A 21,272-nucleotide genomic window follows, 5' to 3' on the forward strand; every position below is an offset into this window, starting at 1 on the left:
CTCAGCTGAGGGGATTTTTATGCTCAACTGTATCCAGGCAAAAACTGGAAGAGGAGAACAGCAAACAAATTGAATGTCATCCAGGTTTCTCTTCTACATAAACCTGATACCCATGATCACACAAGACAATTCCATACTACTCTTCTGAGGTAGCAATAAGGAGCTCAAAGGAGAGGTTTATAAGGAAAGTGTCTTCTCAGCCATAATTAGTGCTCTGGCAGCATTAGCACTACTGACAATTTGCCTTTAGCTTTGGTACTGTTGTTTGGGATCACATACCTGTGCTCGAGGGAAGAGTCTCCGCCAAAGTCCACAGAGGAGGACACATCCCACTGTTTCTCAGTGAATACTTCAATGCAAACAAATCAGCCACAGCCAAAGACGTTCCTCTGAGGCAGGATCAGGACTTTGTGGAAGTTCACAGAATCATAAATCCATATGGGTCAGGATTGGACCTCTGGACTCAGTCCAACCACCTCCCCTCCAAAGCAGCTCCCTACAGCAGCTGCACAGAAGAGCACCCAGGGGGACCAGAACATCTCCAGGGAAGGAGACCCCAGCTCTCCGTGCCACCCTCACAGCACAGAAGTTCTTCCTCATGTCCCTATGGAACTCCCCGGGCTCCAGTCTGTGTGCGGCGCTCCTCGTCCTGGCGCTGAGCACCACAGAGCAGAGCCCGGCCCCATCCTCCTGGCCCCTGCCCTCCACATATTGATCAGCGCTGATCAGATCCCTCCCAGCCTTCCCTTCCCCAGGTGAACAGCCCCAGGGTTCTCAGGCTGTCCCCATCAGGAGGTGCTCCAGGCCCCCACCATCTCTGCAGCCGTTCCCTGTCTGCCTGGAACTGGGCAGCCCAGCTCTGAGCAGAGCAAAGGGAAGGAGGACCTCCCTTGCCTGCTGGCTCTGCTCTGTGCGATGCAGAACCATCGGCCTCCAAGGCCTCACCTGTGCAATGGAGAGAAGGGTTAACGCCGAACACTCCTCAATGCACATGGGATACAGGGAGCAGCCTTCACTCCTCAGAGCCATGGCCATCTGGGCCAGGAGGCCAGGAACTCAGCTCTGGTTTTACCACTGCTCTTTAGCAGAGTCATCAGCTCTGAAAGGCACGAATTTTCTCACCACAGTGGACCTGTCACAGCGACAATTATATTTAACAGCAGTTGTTCAGCCTTGCCTTTCAGAGGCGCTGATTATGGCAGTAAATAGAAGCACACTGGGGGGGGTGAGGGGATGCTGACAGGCTGCAATTGTGCTGCACTGGGGCTGCAGGAGCCCAGGCATACTGTGGTCTCAACTAAAGGAACCCAAGGGGACGTTCCTTCTCATTGAGCTTTTGGCAAAGAGCAGAAGGGTTAAAAATGCTCCTCAGACCAAGGCCAGAGGCAGCAGACAGAACACATGGAAACAGCATAAGAATAAAAGCAGTGTGTCAGAGGCATGGTTTTTTTTTTTTTTTTCCAGTCAACTGCCTGCTGAGAGTGAAATATTGCCATGGTTCTGTCAGTGCTATAAGCAGATGTGAAGTTTGGTCTTTGTGCTCAGAGAATAGATCTTTTAAAAGTGTAAAAAGAGCATCCAAAATCAAGACAGGCTCCTCCAAGTGCAAGGGAAGACTGGCACTGGGGTTCCCTTCCCAGCATCACGCAAGTATTGAGAACACATATGGCAATTAAAAAAAAAAAAAAAGAAAGGAGCTTAAATTTAGCCACTGCAGTAGGTCAGTGTGACACTGCTCATTGCAGAGCACTGTGAAGACCATGTTAGGTCATCTGGAGGTACTTACAGGAAGGGCCAGAGGGTACATTTGCACTGTGAGGCACTTGGGGCATGAACAGACAGAAAAAAAAAAATGAGGATATCTCTCATAGCTAAGGAAAATCGCAGAGAAATTGATTTGGACAAAACAGACCCTGTTCCTGATTTTTCAGAATGTTACAGAAATGAGATTAATAACAGCAGTTCATAAGCAGCCAATTTTCTACACTCATAAGGAGTCAAAAAAAATCTTGCGATGAATCGTTTCTGTAAAACAGAACCATCTCTGAGCAGGGGGATCTCACAGAAACAGCTGTTCTCAAGCAGATTTCTCACTATGCACTGACAAAAAGCTCACACTGATCACCCAATGCAGGGCACACAGCTGCAGGACTGCAGCGCTAATTCCATATTATAGCAGAATCCCAGATTAATCAGATGCACCACTTCCTCAGATATTCTCCTGTGGCTCCAAGCTATTAAGATAACAAAAAGAAAAAAAACCTCTCAGCTCTAAGTGGAGACACAAGGAAATCAGACTGGCACAACAGCCCTTTTCCTCCACCCCACTGCTTCTCCATGTAGAAAATTGTCCACTGCCCTTCTGTACCTACAATCAAGTTAGATTTGATCTTTCTAGTCAGGCAAATGAATCTCTGCTATTCTAAATGGCAGCAGCATCTTGGCTTGCATCATGGGTTACTGGCCATTCAATCCTAATCAAAGAAAATTTGCTGTGTTTTCAGGAGATGGCTCCGTTAAATGAAGCAGATGAGCAGTGGGTCTGTCCATTTATTTATTTTTAAACCATGATCTGGGGCACAGGGGAGGGTATCACTCCTCTTTCAGAGACAGTTTGGCTACGAGCTCATTTGCTGGAGGATATTAGCAGCTGGCATCTGAAATGGCACGACTTGGAAATAGAGGTAAGCCAAAGTCAACTGTGCTGAAACACAGCCAAATTCTTATTTATATCACAGGAAAAGTGGCTAAGCTGTGGTTACTAAATAATTCCAAACAATATTTGCAGAGTGACCTCTACGTTTCTCCTCTTGGAAACAAAACATTTAATTGTTTTGCTCTTCTACTGCAGAATAAATAACTCCCAATAATTTCCTATTGGTGTGCATATAAACCAAGTTGTTATCTTTTTTTACTGTCAAAGCTGCCAAATAATTCCAGCTCGACATCTTCAACTCATTTCAGTCTTGGCCCTCTGCCAAAGGTTTGGGTTTTTTTTTTTTTTTTTGTGTGTGTGTGTGTGTGTGTGTGTGTGTGTATGCCAGCACTGTTTTCAATAGGAAGAGAATCCAGAGAGATGACCTGAACGTGGGGATAGAAATCAGGTATCCACAAGAACACATTTTGAGCATTTCTGCTAGTGTCTCAAGAAGCTTGTTCAATCTTTTCTCACATGAACTTCTTGTTGGCAACATAGGCACTAATACCCAAAGGAGCACCAGCAGGTATCACCTCTAGTAGGTACTTTGAAGCAGAAGTGATTTAAACTTCACAGAGTTAAACTCAGGTACAGGGTTTTTTTCATTAATCTGTGATAAGATCAAGGGACACACTATCCTTCTAACCCAGGAAACATTAAGCTAATGGAAAAGGACATAACGGGTCACAGGTGTTACTGGTCCCATAGCTCTGCACATGTCCCACAGAGAGACAGACACAAAGGCAAGCTGCCTGGGAAGTGACAGTTGCCAGGTTGCATGCAGTTTCTCCTCAAAGCATAATCATGTCCCAAGAAAACTTCATCTGCTACAAACCTGCACTTTCCAACTCACTCCGACCGCAGTTTGGTCTGAAAGACATCTTCTGACAATACAATTGTTCAAATTATTTTAAAAGCAGCGTTAGAAGCTCATTAGAGCACCTTAGCTAGATAAGATGTAGGGAAAAGAAGCCCAAATGAGACAAGTAACAGGAATTTTTCTCCTGCAGTACAACAAAAGGATCTGCAAGAAAGTCTTCACTTTTGCTTTGAAAAAAACTCAAGCCAGAGAAAAGACATCAGCAATGTGATGATCTGCCATCTCCCTCCTTTCAGCCCTCAGTTGGAAGATGCCTGCTACCACATAAGTTGTTAGTTTAATTCAAATTGTTTTTAAACTAAAATAGCATTCCCAGATTCAAAGCTCCTGATTACCTTACATTAAAACTTCCCAAATAAAGCACACTGACCAAAACAAGGGAAATAAGGGCATTCTTCCAGAAGAAAATTGCACCTGTTTAATGAGCAGTTTTATTAAACTGGTGCAATTTGTTCAAGCTGAAGGAGAACTACTGATGAAGAACTAATATGAACAGCGAGGGAAGAGAAACAGAGAAAAATCCCTGCAGACTAACCTTAAGAAATAGAAGTTCCACTGAACTGGCCAAAGCACAGATGTCTGTAGCATGCGACAATGTTTTTCCATCATCTGCTCTGTTCCTAAAATAAATGGTCACAAAAGCCAAGCAGAAAAGAAAGTAGTGAGTACACCAAAGAGGGAATGCCTGCAAGCCCCAGTATCCACACATGGACTAACAGCAAGGCCAGGAATGGGAAAGCCATACTGGAGATTGGGAGTAACATGTCTGCAAGAATTGCTTCAACAGAACTAAAAGAAATACTCTAGACAGTACAATGAGACAGCAAAGGACGAAGTGGTAAAGATGGTGTAGTGCAACTGCTAAGTCATGGCTTGAAACAGTGATGGAGCACCTGGTGGGAAGGCAGGGCCAACCCAGGGGAGCTCAGGTGCATGCAGTGACCCTGAGTGACTGCAAGGGATGGAGCCAGGATCCACCCCTTCCTAGACCTCAATCAAGGGTTGGCAGTAGAGGCAAGTGGATCTCTCTCAGGGTCCTTGCCTACCTGAGGCCTTCCGAAGGTAAGCAGCTTCTTTCCCTTATTTCTGTGCCCACTGCTGTTGCATTTGAGTGAATCCTCATTTGCTGCAGCCTGGGATCTTGCTGCTCTGCTGTTATTGTTGTGCTTTCCATCATGTTACAGATGGAATCCATCAGTTTTGGAAGTCAGGGCTGTCCCCTCAGTCTCAGCAGCAGCCAGAAGATAACAGTCTCAGCACAATCAACTTTGCTGTTTCTGCAGTCTTCTAATCTTCTCCTTTACCAAGAAAGAAAAAAAATATATATTTTTTCTTACCAAGCTAATCATCTTTCTTCCTCCAGACAAGAAGTAAACGAATGGCTTCTCCACCCACTTTTCCAGTCTCCAGCCATATGACAAAAGTCCCTGCCGGCCTCAGAGCAGGAAGCAGCAGTGTGTTGATCCCAGCCTTTTTATTGCTGCCAGCAATTATCACAAAATTACTTTACTGTGCATGTGACAGTTGGCGATACTGACCTGGAGTTTTATCAACTCCTATGCTACATATCTCAGAACACATTTATTGTGAGGAAACACTGCTGTTAGGCAGCCCAAAAGAAGCTGGACTTGCTCAAAGCAGTAAGAAAATGTTGCAGTCTTCTGTGTGCAACAAAGCATCACATACCAGCATCTTGTCCCACCTTGACAACCCAGGTCTGCTAACAGCTGAGTCCTCGGAAATGGTTCTGCAGGGCAGAATCACAGGCAAGCAGGAGGGAACTGTGCAGCACCCAGTAATGTAGAACATCCTGTGCAGGGGCAGGACGAGAGGACAGCAGCACCTCCCAGGGATGGAGTTGGCACAGATGGAACAACTGGAAAAGCAAAAGGGGGACTGAAACTTGCCTTAGTAAGAGAGGTAGCTCAGCTGTTTAAGATACATACAAACTCCCTTTCTCCAGGGATAGGAAAGTTGCAGAGTTTAGAAGAAAAGGCCAATGAGTTGAGCTCATTTACAGTCTTTCCACCTAGCCCCAAACAGTATTTAATAATAGACAGAGGAAAGCATAGGAAGCAGTGCTCTGCACTACTGCAGTTGTCGCACTCACATCATCTTCCTGAAGGCTCTCTGAGCATAGCACAGCTGCTTAAAACCCCACATCATCTATAGTTTAGTACAGTAGTATGAGCTAGTAACAGAAACCTATATCGACTTCAAGGATGTTTGCACAGAAGTGTCTATTCTACTCTGTGAGGCTGTGATATAAGTTCTGAACATTGTCTTCTGATGTCTGATCCAGGCAGTCACTTGGAAGTACTGAAGACATGTTTAAAATTGTATTTGTTCTTATTACAGCACTATAGAAGACCTTAAACTCAACAGGTAAACTTTGTGCAGACGTAAATTATAATGGACTTGTATCTGCAGCCTCTGCCCACTCGTGACTGCTCTGATTTTTCTCAAGAAAAAAACTATTAACTCATGAAGGATTAAACGCTGGAGATTCTTTTTCTTTCATGTAATCTGCAGCATCTGCAACAGTTTGAGAGGAATTTGGAGAAAAGTATTAGGGCTCAGAAAGGAAAATAATTTCTTCAAAGGAAGGATCATATTTTAAGTGGTTCAATGTCAGCATGACTTCTAAGGGCTAAAGGGAAGGCTACTGGAATGCTATGAGAAACACTCCCAAAGCAAAGTAGCAAACTGGTGACATATAAGATAAAGGATATTAGGATAACCTTTGGCTATTTAGCAACCACTATCCTTATGACACATCAACCTAGAGCAAATCCTGGACCTTGAATGAAAAATTGCAAGCTTGGTTCCTAATTTTGGGAAGAGGTGCAAACCTGTTTTCCTGCATGATTAACAGAGCAGAAGTGGAAAAAAAGAAGAAAAAAAAACAACAACCAAGTTCCTGCTTAACAGTCTTAGCATGTCTGGGCTCAGGTACCCAATCAGATGCAGAGCTTTCTTATCCTGCAGTACAAGCTACTTTAAACTTAGAAATGAAGAGACTTCAACCCTCCAACAATTGTAATTCTGAAGTGCTCAACAGCCTTTAATTCATTATGAACCTAGAGGCAGAGGGTTAAAAAAAAAAAAAAAAAAAAGAAAAATACATCACATCCTTAATCTAGAAAAAAGTCAGCATTTTTATAGCACATCAGTAGACACTTACAAATATATTTCACTGAAGGAAGGAGAGGGTAGGACTGTGCGTTTTCTATTTCCTTGTCAATAGTTTGATGCACACAGGCCATCAACACAGTCAGTATAGATAATCTGCACAAGTCATTCCTAAACCAAAGAGATTTAAAAATGAACAAAAAGGGAGAACCCCTGCAACGAGGAAGGGCATTCCACAGATCCAGGTTCACGTTTAAACATAACTCATCATCTGAGAATGGGGTGAGGAAACACAATTTGTTTTGTACAGTATAAATAGTATTTAAAAGAGTACTACATATGAACACAGTAATGATGCTATTTCAGTCAGGACTTTACATGCAGAGGAAATTCCCTGTCACTCACAACCACTCATCTCATCTCATCCCACCCTTTCCCTCCCTCTCCTAAAAAAACTCCTCTGCTGTTCAAATTCTCTCAGCTGCTTTAAATATTTCTCCAAGGCCTGGCAACACTCCTTTTCTTTTATACAAGCAAGCTTTCTATTAAACGATGCTCTAACTGACAGGAGACAGCTACGTAGGAGTAACAACTGAGGCTTTTAAGAACCCTGCCAATGTTGAAAACTTCTATTAGTCTCTGATTCCCAGACTTCCATTGAAAACACCGAAACCTCAAAAATAAAAAAACCCTATTTCAAACTTCTTACAAATACGCACGTGTGCACACAAAGAAAGTAACCCACAGCAGAGGCAGTAAGAAATAAAGGGAACTGCAATTCTCTCAAGAGAGAACAAAAAGCCAAAAAGAAAACTAAAAAAAATTACTGTCTCCACTCTTCAGTAGGGCAGTTTAATACCTATCAAGTCTTGTAAGATGCTCAGCTACTATCTGCTAGTCCACAAATCCTTCCCACTTATTCCCTCAAAGATCCAACTATAGCACTGCTTAAAAACCATTCCACAGAACAACGACCACCTTGCAAAGGGGCTTAAAAGAACAAAAAAAGAAAAAGAATATTGGAATAGTCTCTTTCTGTCCAAGTGATTTCAGGAAATTAAGTGGAAAAGACTGCCATGCAGCATTCAGGACAGCTTCTGCCAGGCCAGGACATCCAGGTGAGCAGCGATGCACTCCTGCCCCCCTCACCCAGATATTCTGGAAGCCACATCCCCTTCCCAGCTTTGCACCAGGGCTGCATTCATCCTTCCTTCTGACAGAGCTCCTCCAAAGAAAGTGGAGGACTTTCCAGTGACTCCAGCAGGGTTTTGGTTCAGGCTCTTACAAAACACTGTTCCATAACAGCTCTTCGATCGGAGGTGATTTCCAAGTGTCCAAGTGGGAGCTGCCTACTCAATATCTGAGGATTTGTTTTTGCCTTTAATGCTCATTCAATTCTCGGTGAACTGAGTCCAATTAAATGAAGGGCTTGCATTCCTCTTCCCAGGAGTATCTTAAAGGCTCAGTCTTTACTTAAGTAAAGGATGTCACAACAATCAAAGACATTTGGGGAATTTCTTCTTTAATAGGATAAAAGAAAAACATACAAACACCTCCCGGGCTTCTGTCATGGAATGATTCTCACAACTGTAAGGAGCACAACTCAGAAAAATAAAAATGGAGTCAAAGAAAAGAAAAAAGGTTCCTATGGGAGACATGCCTACCAGAGAGCTAGAACAATCCCTTTGTGCTCTAGTCTGCAGCGGGGAAGGGGATGGCTCTTAGAGGAACTAACACAAGAAGCAGCAACAGAACACTTGCCAAAACCGAGTGGCAGATTATAACTGAAAGCCATGCTCTTTGTTGGTTTTATGTTTTGTCTTTTTTTTTGTCTTTTTTTTTTGTTTGTTTGTTTTGTTTTGTTTTTAAACTAGAAAGCAACTTAGATGGCAAGGATGGGAAAGGAAGATGACAAGAATGACCAGAACCTGGTCATTGCTTCACTACATCCCTTCCTGTTGACGTGGCAGAAATGCTCACATCTATCACTTCTTCAAGAGAATTAACAGTAAGAAACATCCCAGCTATGAAACATTTCTTTCCCCATCTTCCCCAGATTACAAATGAGATAGTGTTTCTTTACAAAAAGGAACCCAGAACTTTCCAGGACATCTGTTCTTGCTTTCTCTCTCCCCAGTGTAATATTAGTCACATTTCATTGAGGGATGAGAGGGGGGAGGATTTTATTTCTGTTTTAAAGCCATAATCTAGAAAAAATGTTTTGTGGAAACTTTTGTTTTCCTATTTTCGTTTGCTTTTTTTTTTTTTTTTTTAATAGTGCTTATTTATAGAAAACTTCACAAAGTTGACTTCTATGTACAGAAAACACAATTCCAAAGGCTGCTTCAGTAGTCAATGTAATAGCACCTTTAAAGACAAAAGAGTTTGATGCATTTTAAAAAGTCACTTAGTCAAATCTTAACTCTTTCCAAGCCTTATAAAAAGGAGCTAATCACAAAGCTCCATCAGTACAAATGCTGGAAAGTCTCCAGGTGAAACGCTGTCTGAAGGTTTCTCAGGCTCCCAGTTCTGTTGGTCTGGCAAAGTAGAGGTAGCGTGCAGCCAGACAGGATTTTCTTGCAGTCCAAACCAGAAGATGATGAAAGGAGTTCACAGCAGGGTATTGCACAACGCTGGTCTTATATTCCGGAGTTTCCTGGTTATTTTTCTACAGGCTTGAAAAGGGTTAACTTCATATTTAATTAATCCTGGTTAAAACATGTTGCTCTGAGTGCCAGGTTGGTACTGTGTCTGCAACAGGCTCTCCATAAAGGCCAAGTAATCTGGGTTTTGTCCGTACTCTTCAGGATTCCTTGCATTCCCCAGCCGGGGACGCTTGGCTGCTCTCATTTCATCTCCCAAAAATACATCTTCCTGAGGGGCCCCAGTGCTGAGGGACTGCAGGAGACATGAGAGTACAGTATTAGAAGCACAGGAGGAAAACACAGGTAGACATGCACAAACTGTTGAATACGCCCACTTAACCAGGCAGCAGGCATAACATGGCAGCAAAGAGTGATACAATGAATTTCTGAAGAAAAACCGAATTCCAAAACACACAAAGCTGAAAGAAAAACTGCTGGGCTTCTGAAGCCAAACTGGAAGGAGAAGCACTTGAGTTGCCTTCCTTCTTTATCAGAATATCTTTTACTTCGATTCCTGCCTTGACAGTTTGCTGTTCGCTCTTATCCTCCTCTGTCTCTTCACATTGTTCACTCCTAGAATGCACACAGGAAACGGGCTTCCCTGATGTCTGTTAAAGAAAGGAAAGACCCAAAGAAAGCACTTGGGGCTAAGATGACTGTATGATTGCTTCTGTTTATCCTCCTCTTATGCTCTCAAAAGAGATGTGTTTCTCCTATTGCTTTGTTCCTCTGTTCTGCTGTTCTCTATGAAAGCACCACGAGCATCACTTCTGAGGAGTTTCATCTAAAGTCTTTGGGAGCAGAACGCGTAGGAGAAGAATCTGAGCTTTCAGCCAGGCTTGAAACATTTTGTTCACTTTAGAGCCTACATTCCTCTCCCTGGGACTGATATAAAGCCCAATAGTCTCCACTGCAGAGAATATGCTGTTTCCCAAATCCTGTATTCTGAAAAACAATTCTAGGATACGTCTTTGTCACCAAAAATCTTCTGAGGGTAACAAGGTAAATTATTACTTAACTGTAAAATTTATGCTATGAGGCCTCTTGTGGAGATGAAGTGCCTCTAAGAAGATGGAGAAGCCCTACAGATGCTTCAGACAGCGTTCTACAAACGTTACTTGGATAAAACCCTTTTGAGAGTAAGCAAAGTTTTCCTCCAAACTTGAGGAAAACATGATAAAATGTGAGTTTTTTCCACATAAACAATTGCTACTAGATATTTTTGGACAGTGAGTCTCTCATGCTTCTACTAGTGGCTCAGAGAATCACTGGTTCAACTTGGTATAGTGGTTCGTGTGTTCTTAAGCAATGGTTGGACCATCATTTTGTTAGTTAAGAGACTGAAGGCCACAAACATATCACAGATTAACTCTGTAGATCTGTCCCTGCCATGCAGTAGCTAGTATGACAGACATTTAGAATGAAGAGGAAAGCTATATATTCATTGGCATCGAATCTGGTCTCAGTGTTTGTTTGAATAATGGTCGAAGGATGAGATCTGAAAACATCCAGCAGTAAACCCTCATTTTCTAGGACGAATATTTCAGTTGCATGCATTTAAAAGCAGGGTGATCTTTTAGACAAGAGCTCTGTAAGGATCATGTTTTAACTCTCCTGTTTGGTAAGAAATGGCTTTGGTCCAATGTCACGAAGTCAATTCTCCAGAAAGCACTTAGCTGTAGGCCAATCCATCTAATTCAAGCTGAAAGGCAGCACTGAGATACAACGGCAGTCCATATAACTAAATTCATGACGTAAAATGGTAGGAAATAATCTTTTAACCAGAGAATACAAGAATCAAGTCTGAACATATAAGGAAAAAAAAACATATACATGCTCTCAAGCATTTGCACACCAAAGATCTCAGTGACTCTACATATTTTTTGAGTGACCGGGAATTTTACAGCCACAGAAAATGCGTTCACCTAATGTCTAAACAATATGTTAAGAAAAAGTGAGCAAGTACTTCAAGCCACAGCCACTTCATTGTTTCTTTTACTTCAATACCCACCAAGCGAGACTTCACTCTCTTTGGAAGCTCCTCCTCCAAGGTATAAATATCACCACGCTTTACCATTAGTTGGGAGCCATCTTCAAACTCAACCTGCACAGTAGAAAGAAAATGAAATAAGAACGTTTCGCTTCTAGATTCACAATACATGATCAGTTCACTCCCAGATAATGCCAAGCATGGTCCCTTTGTGGGAAGTATCAGCAAGCCAGCTCCATGGATGATTCACTGTTCTTGGCTCTGCATCTCTCTAGCTTTGCTGTAGCATGAGCTTTAAGAAGTCTGAACCCAGGATCCAGGTTTTAGTGCTGCTCAGGCATCCGTTTTATCTGGCCCAAGCAGTTTCATTCAGTGCTCCTGCAGATTAGAATGGTTGTGCTACAGCACGCCTGCTATCCCCTCCCAGTCTGAGCACTAGAAATTTCCACTGATTTTTTTTTTAAATTCAAATCCTGAAAAAAGAACAGCTTTTCACTTATAATAAAAAGCAGCCCTGTATTCAGACCAATACGGTAATAAGAATTTCTTTCATCTTAAACAAAGCATTTTTACACGTCATAAGGAAACAACGGCAGCTACTCAAATACACTTCCATTAAGCAGAAATAATCAGTCAGGTACAAGAAGTGGTGGTAAGTCCTCATGTTAAATCTTATGCACTGATTGTGTCATGAATTTTGAATCAGTTGTTACAGCAACGTTTATTCATGGAAACATGCATAAAAAATCGTGAAAATTATTAGAAGTTTTTAAGAGATGCTCACTTCCTTTGCTTAGGGCTTATACTCCTCTGCATAATGCAGAAAGACACACAACAGTTAATGTGGGACATCAGGTTCAGACTGGGCATGTTCAGCAAGAAGTGAGCACCTGCACTCCGAGCTCCTCCTGCGCTGTCCAGATCTTACAACTGATTAGCTACCCAAGATCTGTGATGCCTGCTGAGGTGCCTTAGCTGAGCAATGCACCCCAACAGTAATAACTAAGCAGGTAGGAGAACAATCTTTGAAAGATGAGCTCTGCCGAGCTGGTTTAAGATGCTACCGCTCACATTTACTTTCAGGTTTTACAGATCACTAGGGAACAAGTGAACTAGCTACAAGCAGACTCCTGTCTGCCATTTCCACTGCATGTGCTCAACTTCAGCAGCAAGGGAGGACTGGCAGCATAGGGCAATGACATCTTCAGCTATCACACAATGGCTGAATTTTGTTTATTACAGCTCCAAACTACTGATAAGGCTCAAGATCCTCTTAAGAATACATATTAGAGTATGTTAAAAGTTGTTTGAACTAACAGACATAAATACACACACACATACACACACACACACATACACACACACACACATACACACACACACACACATATATATATATATATATATATATATATATATACACACACACACACACAGATCTAATCTTAGCACACAAAATTCAAACTTAGAGATGCGAATTGGAAAGCCACTGCAAAATAGGACAGGACAAGTTTAAAATCCAAAGCTAATCCACACTGTCTTAATCTGAACACACTAATTTCACGACAGAACTGTCACTGTGTTATTAAATACAGTCCTATTCCAAGACAGACAATAGAGATTCACAGCAACTGCTGAAAAAAATACGCACATAGGAAACCAATGTAGAAAGCTATTCAGGCTGTTTTCCCCATAGAGAGGAGCTTTACTTACAGGTAACCGTGTGATTTGAAAAACACAGGCTCCTCATGCATATTTTTCTGTCATCTGGCACTCAAAGTGGAATAGCCTATTTCAAATTATTTTACTTTCAAGAAATCAATGACAATTCCCTATAGTGTGATTAAACTGGAAAGCATGCATAAAAATAGATCTTCATGGAACAACGTATTGTATTTATTCATAACCTGGGTCACCTGGATCACATCTTCTCTGAAGCAGCTGCCTTCCATTACGCACACAAAAAAGACTGTTAACTAACAAGGTGGGCTATTGTGCTCCTGGCACACAGATATGAAACACTCTGTGCAGAAAGGATAGAAATCCGAACTCAATTTCAAACAAATGCAAGATTTGGGACTTCCTTTGCCTTTTATAATTCTCCAGGGGCACCAACCTCTTTAAAATAACAATTCTTTGCAAATTCCAGAATGTATTTTCCAAAAGAATGTGCAGGAAGTACACCTTCCTTTACAAATCACTGTTATTTTCAACTTCTTGGTACCATTTAAAATAGATTCAGTCATATGAACATACTGCATCTTATAAAACCTTCTGCTGAAATACTAACACTGTGTACCAGGTTAAATCTTCTCTTATTCACTATCACAACCTTCTAGAAACAAAGATTCTGTCTGTGCAACAGACTCAAAGACCAAAAACTGCCTGCTATTCTTCTCATCTTAAAAATGGAGGTGGTGAGAGTATATGAGGTTATTATTCTTACACACTGCTACTCCTCTGCAAAGTCCCTTCCCATGACTACAAATAGTCTCCTGATACATCATTTCTCTTACTTTCTCTTGAATTCTCAAGCAAAGTTTTAATTATTTAAATACTGACTCATGGGAAACTGTAGGTCATGAGCTACATTAGCACAACTCATTGGACAGCCATCAGAGAATACTGAGAGCAGATAACTTTGACCTGAGTTGTTTTATCACTAACAAAGCTGAGCCACCAGCTGTTAAACTCTTTTCCCCACAATGGAGGTGAATGGCTTTTCCTTCACAGGCTCTCTGGTGTGGGCACGTTCCTGTGTAGAAGCTTCTTGATAATGGTGAAAGCTTAGACAGGAAACAATTACTACGGGTCACAGGAAAGGAGCACCTTCCGGAGACCAACCTGTTGCCTCTTTGTCCATGTAAAGAGCAAAGACGTTTACTTTCAAGAGGAAAGCTTCTTCATGCCAAACAATCTTATATTGACTTTAACAAATCCTTTTGTTTTACTTACTCTCTTTTTATTCTTAGATCCGAGTGAAAGACCTGCACAACTCTAAACAAAAAGCTGCGTGTTTTTCTCACTGTAAGAAAAGCTTATGTTTTAAAAGCACAGTCTAGACATACTTCTATTCATACATCCATATTCTGTCACAGAAAACCTTTATCGTGATCTTACTGTAACACGACATGTCTCTTTAGACTACAAATAGTATTAACTCCAGAAAGCAAATTCCCTCTTCGTGAGTAAACACCTCTCTTCAGAGTAAGCATCCAAGTACCCAGGGAGCAATTAGGGCAACCGTCAGACATACTGACATGAAGCATGTAAGTACTCCTCTGTGCATACCTGATAAATATGACTGATCTGGGCTGCAATAAACTTGGCCTTATAGATGATTCCATCCGTCCACTGCAGCTGAACCATCTCGCCCTCTGGAGGGGGCCCCAGTTGAATGCAGTCTCTGCTCTGAAGACATAGAGACAAAGAGGTGAGACAGTCAGAACAGACAAAGCTCAACAACTAGTAGAAGAGGTCACTACTCAGGGAAGTTGCCACATAATACTACAATTAAGCAGGAGAAAGCTACTAGATTTGTGATTAACTAATCTCAAACAAACCAATAAACTGTGAAAAAAGAGAAATAAAAACACTTGCACCTTCTGGTGACAGTACTCAGTTCTAGAAAATTTCTCATTACAGATCCCAAACCATGAAATTGCCAATGTCAACAAAAACATGTGGGTTGACTTGCTATGTTTCATGTGGTGAATCAATGGCTCAATCAGGAAGAAAAAGCATGAGATGACAAGTCAGCCTTTTTTATACATTCCTTCTATTAAGCATATTTCCTATTTTCAACCAGAAGCGCTTACAGACAATCTGCTTTCCCCATGAATCACAGTTGTCAGTTGAAAAACTAGAGATTATTCAACCACAAAACAAACAGGATGCAACTCAAAACAAGCACTGCTTTCTGTTAAGTCCTACACATACAGAAAAACCACATCTTTGTAAAGGAACAGAATAATGAAAAGAAATAAAGTCATAGGGGAAGGACAAAGATGAAGAACAGCATGAGGGTACACTCATTTATAACTTAATAGCCTTCATAGTTAGCTGCTTACAATAATGCTTTCTGGGTAAACGTTGTCACTGTATGACCCATCATCAAAGTTTACTTCATAGAAAGTCTGTGTCGTCATGCCGATCACTTTACACCTGTAGTAGAGTCCATTCCGGTTTTTTGTGATCACAGTCTGTCCAAGAGTCACTTCCCTTCGAAACTGAATCTGTGTGGCAGAGGAAAGGAAGAAATATGCAATTGGAAAAGCTGTGCTAAAAATACAGGTGCAGGAAAACAAAAACAAGCAACCAGCAAACTCACATTCTGGTTGGCTGCTTTGTGTTTGAAGCAAGTGATGGACACGACGTAGGGCCAGTCATCGGGCTCCATGGGCACGCCAGCAGCATGCGCACAGGTCACGTGGAAGGAAGTGGAGCAGTGCTCGTAGGAGCACTGGATGCAGGCACCAGACACCTTCTTCATCCGCTTTCGACAGTACACACATTTCTGAGAAGAAGAACAAATCAGCATCATGCAGTAACAATAGCTTTAAGGCGACATACTGCCACCCTGATGACCAACAGGGTCAGAATTTGTTATATAGCAGAAATGTATACACCATTAGTGTATGCACAAAGAAGCCACAACCAAAACTTGGGATGTTTCATGCTGGGGGATCAAGTCTGATACTACCAGAGCTGCCCATCCAACTACCTGCCTAGAATCACTTACAAGCCAAGGAACTACAGCATGAACTGACGTCGTTCCCACAAACGTGATGACATCTACCGCTAATTCAGTCCTCCAGCACCATACTAACAGTGAGGAGTCTTAATCCCATTTTGAGACTGAAAAGGAGGATACGGCAGACAAACACACATCAGTATTACCTAAGAATGGCTGCAATGTAATACTCATCTCCCTTAATATACACAACAGCAGTTATTTCAAGCAGCAGCTAAATCTTCAGAGCTACACTGCAATGAAGTGATGCTTTCGTTTTCAGAAAGAATGGAACACGGGATAACTATGTAATACTTTGTTCTATTCTATTCAGTGGAATGTTACATCTACTGGATCTAACAGAATATCATTTCTTGTAATGGAACAAAACATTATCTGGGGTTTTTTTTTTTTTGCTTTGTTTTGTTTCTACACAAAAACATATCAACTGAAAATGTTTTATTGGAATGTGTGTTAAATTAGATATGGCAAACAACAGAAAAAATAAAAATCTAGTACCAAACATCACAATTGCAAGGGAAAGTAGTATGAGATCTTTCGGTACTTTTAAAATATCTTCTGCAAAGCAGATCTATTCATTAAGCTCATCTAACAAGACAGAACCTGAGGGGAATGGCTAAGCAATTTAAGACATGACTGCTTTAAAAGCTTTTTGGGGGCCGAAAGCCAGTATTAGATGTCAATAGGAAACAAGATGAACCTCCTCATTCATCCCCTAGGAGCACCAAATTGTTTCCCTCAGAAATACGGATGAGATTTTGGTTGTCCCAGTCCCTTGGATGGTAATATTTCCATGCAACTATTTGGAAATGCCACTCTTAAGCTTTTAAGATCTTAAGCAGAGAGTCTGTCACTGATTGATGACAGCTTCTTCACCTTGGCTGAGGCTTCTCAGATGAGGCAAATCAGGGAAATTATCACGCCTGGGATAAACATGCATTTTACTTGTTAGAATGAATTGTGGTACTTCAAATAAATAAAATCCTGAGAGACATCATATACCCATGAATCTGACTATACATCCCAGTAATTTAGTTATTAGAGAAACTATTCCCATATACAAGAAGGAACAGAGCAATGTGATAATTTTTAGTGCCCATTTCTAGATGACCATCTCCAAACACACTACATGGGCTCGTCTCAGCCACTGCCCCACTGTCTGACTGACTGTCTCCATTCTAAACCATCCATCCACTGGAATATAAGTGTCCCATAATCACACATGATGCAATGCATCACAGTCTTTCTCTCTCTGCGGTGTCTGATGTTAAACTGACGTGTCTGATGGTCTTTCTTTTCCTCGTTACATCTTCATGGTCTCTCATTTACTTCAGTCCTGTTAATGCACTGTTCAAAGCACACATCATCACAGAACTCATGACCTGAGCTGTAAGATCCGCATGAATGACTGCATCCCATAGGATTAGCAATGCAATATAAGCTGCCTGAGCTCACACAGTCTATACAGCTCCCAGAAGTACAAATTCACTCTGCTTCCAGATCTGAGATAACTGAAGAGCGTATCCTCAAAAATATGAAGAGCCATAAAGCACTATAAATTACGTAATAAATGCAAACAAAGAACTGCCAAATTTCAGAGTTATATTTGCGTTCTCATAGTACATGGGACCCAGGTAAGAGCTACAAAGCTTTGCCAAGGCAAATAAAAACCATTCCTTCTCCAAAGAATATTTCTTTCTTCCTTCAAAGCAAAACACACAAAAGAAAGGGAGATGCCTTCTTCCTTACTTCTTGCCAGCCAGCCGCTCCCCAGCCATGACCCATCCCACAAGGATCTGAAGTCAAATTCACTTCCTGTGAGTTAAATTAAGTCAGTATGTTTACAAGAAAGATTAATTTGGACTTCTTTACTAGCATTAACAAAAGCCAGGAAATTCAAAGTCAGGGCCTTACTGTTGCCAGAATGCGGGTTGTTTTTTTTTCTGTTTTATTTAATAAGCTATGCCTTTATCATTCTGTAAACCATGTTCAAAAGCCAGATAAGCACTACAGCAAAGTGCATAGCAGGAACACAGCACTGAAAGCAAGTCAATAGCAATGAGATCTCATTATTAAACTGTCAATACCTAATTCTCTCACCAGCAGGGACAACTGCTGATATACAGTGCGCTCAATACTGCTTCTCCAGGGAGTATTAACCCTCAAGCATCAGGAACCTCCCCTTATTGATGCAAACAGGACTCTTCCAAGACAAGAGGATTAGCACGCTTTTAATGACACCCGAGCGGCAAATGAATTTCTCATGACAGAGAAGAGAGATTCACAAATGGAATATCAAGAGCAAATACGATCAAAGGATAAAGGAAAATGAGAGCCACAGTGAAACTGAAATGCAGGAGATGTGGAGGGAGTAAGAACGTTGAACATCTGGAAGCGTGGGAGATGGGATGCTTAAAAGCACAAGTGCTAAGTACTGCAGGGAAGCAGCACGTGCAAGATTAAAGATGTTTTCTGAGGGAGGGAAGATGTGAGAAGGTCTAAAGCCCAGAACAAAAATCTTCAGAATGAATGCACATCAGAGAGCTGGGTCATAGCTGGAGGTGAGGAATGGACTGTTTCCCGCTTGATGCAATTCATTTACTCCACTGAGGAATGACAGCTAATTATTCCAAATTTCCACATCAGAAATAATTTATGCACACAGGCTTGTAATACACCATTAATTAGGAAGCAAGCAAACTGCATTCTTCAAATGATGCAATACCCATCAATGAACTGCTAAGTCTGTGCTGCAAAAGGGAGGCCTGGTGTAAGTCTGTACAACAGGAGATACTCCTCAAACAGGTCATTGTAACTCCTTGACACATCAGCCCTCTCACAGTAACTTAATGTATTGAAAACAACAACAATAAATAATAGTAATAATCACAGATAGAAGTCTTATCTACTCATTTCAACTAATCTTCACGTTACTTCTTCTATATTCTTCCATCTTTTTCAGCAAGAAAAGTCAACTCTAATTTTATCTAGCACTACATCAACTTTAACGACAAGACCAGATCTAACACCACTGCCTTTCAGCAAGCTTCAGTATGGCTTCCTAGATAAACTGCTGGCAGAAGTCCCACCGCCCTTACATCTCAATTATTATTAATCTTTACCTAGTTCATAACACTAAACTGATTTCAAGTTTTAGCTCAAGAATATTTGCTTTCTTTTCCAAAGCTTTTCCAAAGCAAATGACGCTCAAAGGAACTTGATGATCTTTGAGGTCCATTCCAATCCAACTATGAATGTCACATTAAATGTGGTGGCAACACCAACAACCTATTTTCAACAGACATTGACAGAGCACGCATCCATTCCATAATAGCGTTCATAAGTATGACCAACAGAGCAGAATTATTTTTGTAATCAGTAATTAGGTTAAAAGTCTCCTTCTTACATCATAACACCTACAGCGTAATAGGAATACAACACCAAATAAATTAACAGAACTACAAAGCTTCAATTCAGACATAAAGACATGTAGGAGGTCAGTGAGGCTTTGGGTGGAACAGCCATCTGTGCAGAATGAAGCAGCAAAGTTTTACTTGTGCTAATAGGAGCCAGTCTCTATAGGATTGTAGGGTAGCCACAGGAGAATTAAAGAATTAAGACTATATTTTCTTGTGAGGCTCCATTAAGCAGTACAAGTAAGTCTTGTGCAAAAGGATTTTTGGTTCATCATTACAAGTGTGGTAATGAAGAGGATGCATGCTGGAAATGTCAGATGATCCATAAAGACCCAGTGCTGTAAGATTTATCTCTCTCACACCACGCTGCTCCATCACTCTACTTTAATAATGAATGCTTTTTACATTCACATTTGTGTACAGAACCCATTTGCACAACAGAAATAACTCTAGAAGCAGACAGATTCCTCCTAATCTCTCACCCAGGCCTGTCTGGGCTGCCTGCACTAAATAGCTGCACAGTGAACAAATACATCAGTGCTAACCAATGTATCACTGCTAACATCACCTTCCCCCATACCACACTCAACTATTATCCAACTGAATTCTGTACAAAATAAGCAGCAAAAGCATGATTTATTTTGCAATAACACAGTATAGAGATGGAGCATTAACTAACATAAAGATTAATTGCACTGAGCTAATGAATCATCCATTACTAATCCCTCATATGAAACTATGTGCAGCTAGATAAGAAACTGTAGCTGGACTTTTACTAAGATCTTTGCGGTGTCTCACAGTCATGGTCACACACAAATGTTTGTTGATTTCTACAATACATTTCTTGATGAACAAAGAGAAATACTTTAAGTAAAGTTAAAACAAATTAAAGGTGAACTAGTCAGCATACATCAGCTTCTTTCCAATTACCATCTCCCAGCCCACTCCCGGCCATGCAGTACTTTGTTTAACCCCCACTGTGAGGTGAGCAAATATCCCAGGCTCCATCTAGGGTAAAGACAACATTCCTAGAGACTAAAGGCACACTGGTTGCTTATATATCAGACACTTAGCATCTCAAGAACACATCCAAATAATACAGCTCCCTAGTGCATTTTTATAAGGGCATGCAGTGATAAGGGAAATAGCTTTAAACAGGAAGAGGGTAGATTTAGACTAGATATCAGGAAGAAATTCTTTAGCGTGAGGGTGGGGAGACACTGGAACAGGCTTCTCAGTGAGGTTGTGGATGCCCCTTCCCTGGAAGTATTCAAAACCATGCTGGGTGGCACTTAGAGCAACCTGGTATAGAGGGAGATGTCCCTGCCCATAGCAGTGACATTGGAACTAGATGATCTTCAAGGTCTCTTCCAACCCATACCATTCTATGATTCTATGATTTCTGGGGAAAAGAGTGAGAACACCGACACCAGAAGACACCTACCAGTTTCCATCTTTGCTCTGGAATAGCAGTGATATCCACAGGATGACGCTCTATTACATTGAGAAAACGGGCCTCAGGGACAGCAATAGCACAAATTATATGGACCCACCTGGAAAAAGAGGTAAAGAGGAAACAGAGTACACCACTATTTGAAGTAAACACTCCAGGGGGCAGTTAACATTTCTCTGACTCCTTCACCTACAGTATCAAGGAATGTTTATGATGGTGGTTGCAGCCTTGGCAATATTACTAACTAATCTGTTAATCACTGTTGCCAAGGTAAAGGTCTCTGGAACAATAGGGCTCAATCTTCT

The 21,272-nt window shown here is 41.4% G+C and overlaps 1 protein-coding gene across 5 annotated transcripts in view; it reads right to left on the minus strand.

Moving 5' to 3' along the window:
• Positions 1-9,422: 9,422 nt before the first annotated feature.
• Positions 9,423-21,272, minus strand: part of KDM4B (lysine demethylase 4B) — a gene marked incomplete at both ends in the record, with an annotated part of 73,062 nt that continues 61,212 nt past the window's right edge. For all 5 annotated transcript variants that reach the window (XM_079546664.1, XM_079546663.1, XM_079546662.1 and 2 more), the window contains 6 exons: positions 9,423-9,608; positions 11,367-11,459; positions 14,637-14,756; positions 15,416-15,580; positions 15,676-15,861; positions 20,959-21,067. In XM_079546664.1, the coding sequence (XP_079402790.1) occupies positions 9,423-9,608; positions 11,367-11,459; positions 14,637-14,756; positions 15,416-15,580; positions 15,676-15,861; positions 20,959-21,067 (859 nt within the window). The remainder of the gene's footprint in view (positions 9,609-11,366; positions 11,460-14,636; positions 14,757-15,415; positions 15,581-15,675; positions 15,862-20,958; positions 21,068-21,272) is intronic.

The sequence above is a fragment of the Tetrao urogallus genome, assembly GCF_951394365.1.
Source record: "Tetrao urogallus genome assembly, chromosome: 25".
In the NCBI taxonomy this organism is placed as follows: domain Eukaryota; kingdom Metazoa; phylum Chordata; class Aves; order Galliformes; family Phasianidae; genus Tetrao; species Tetrao urogallus.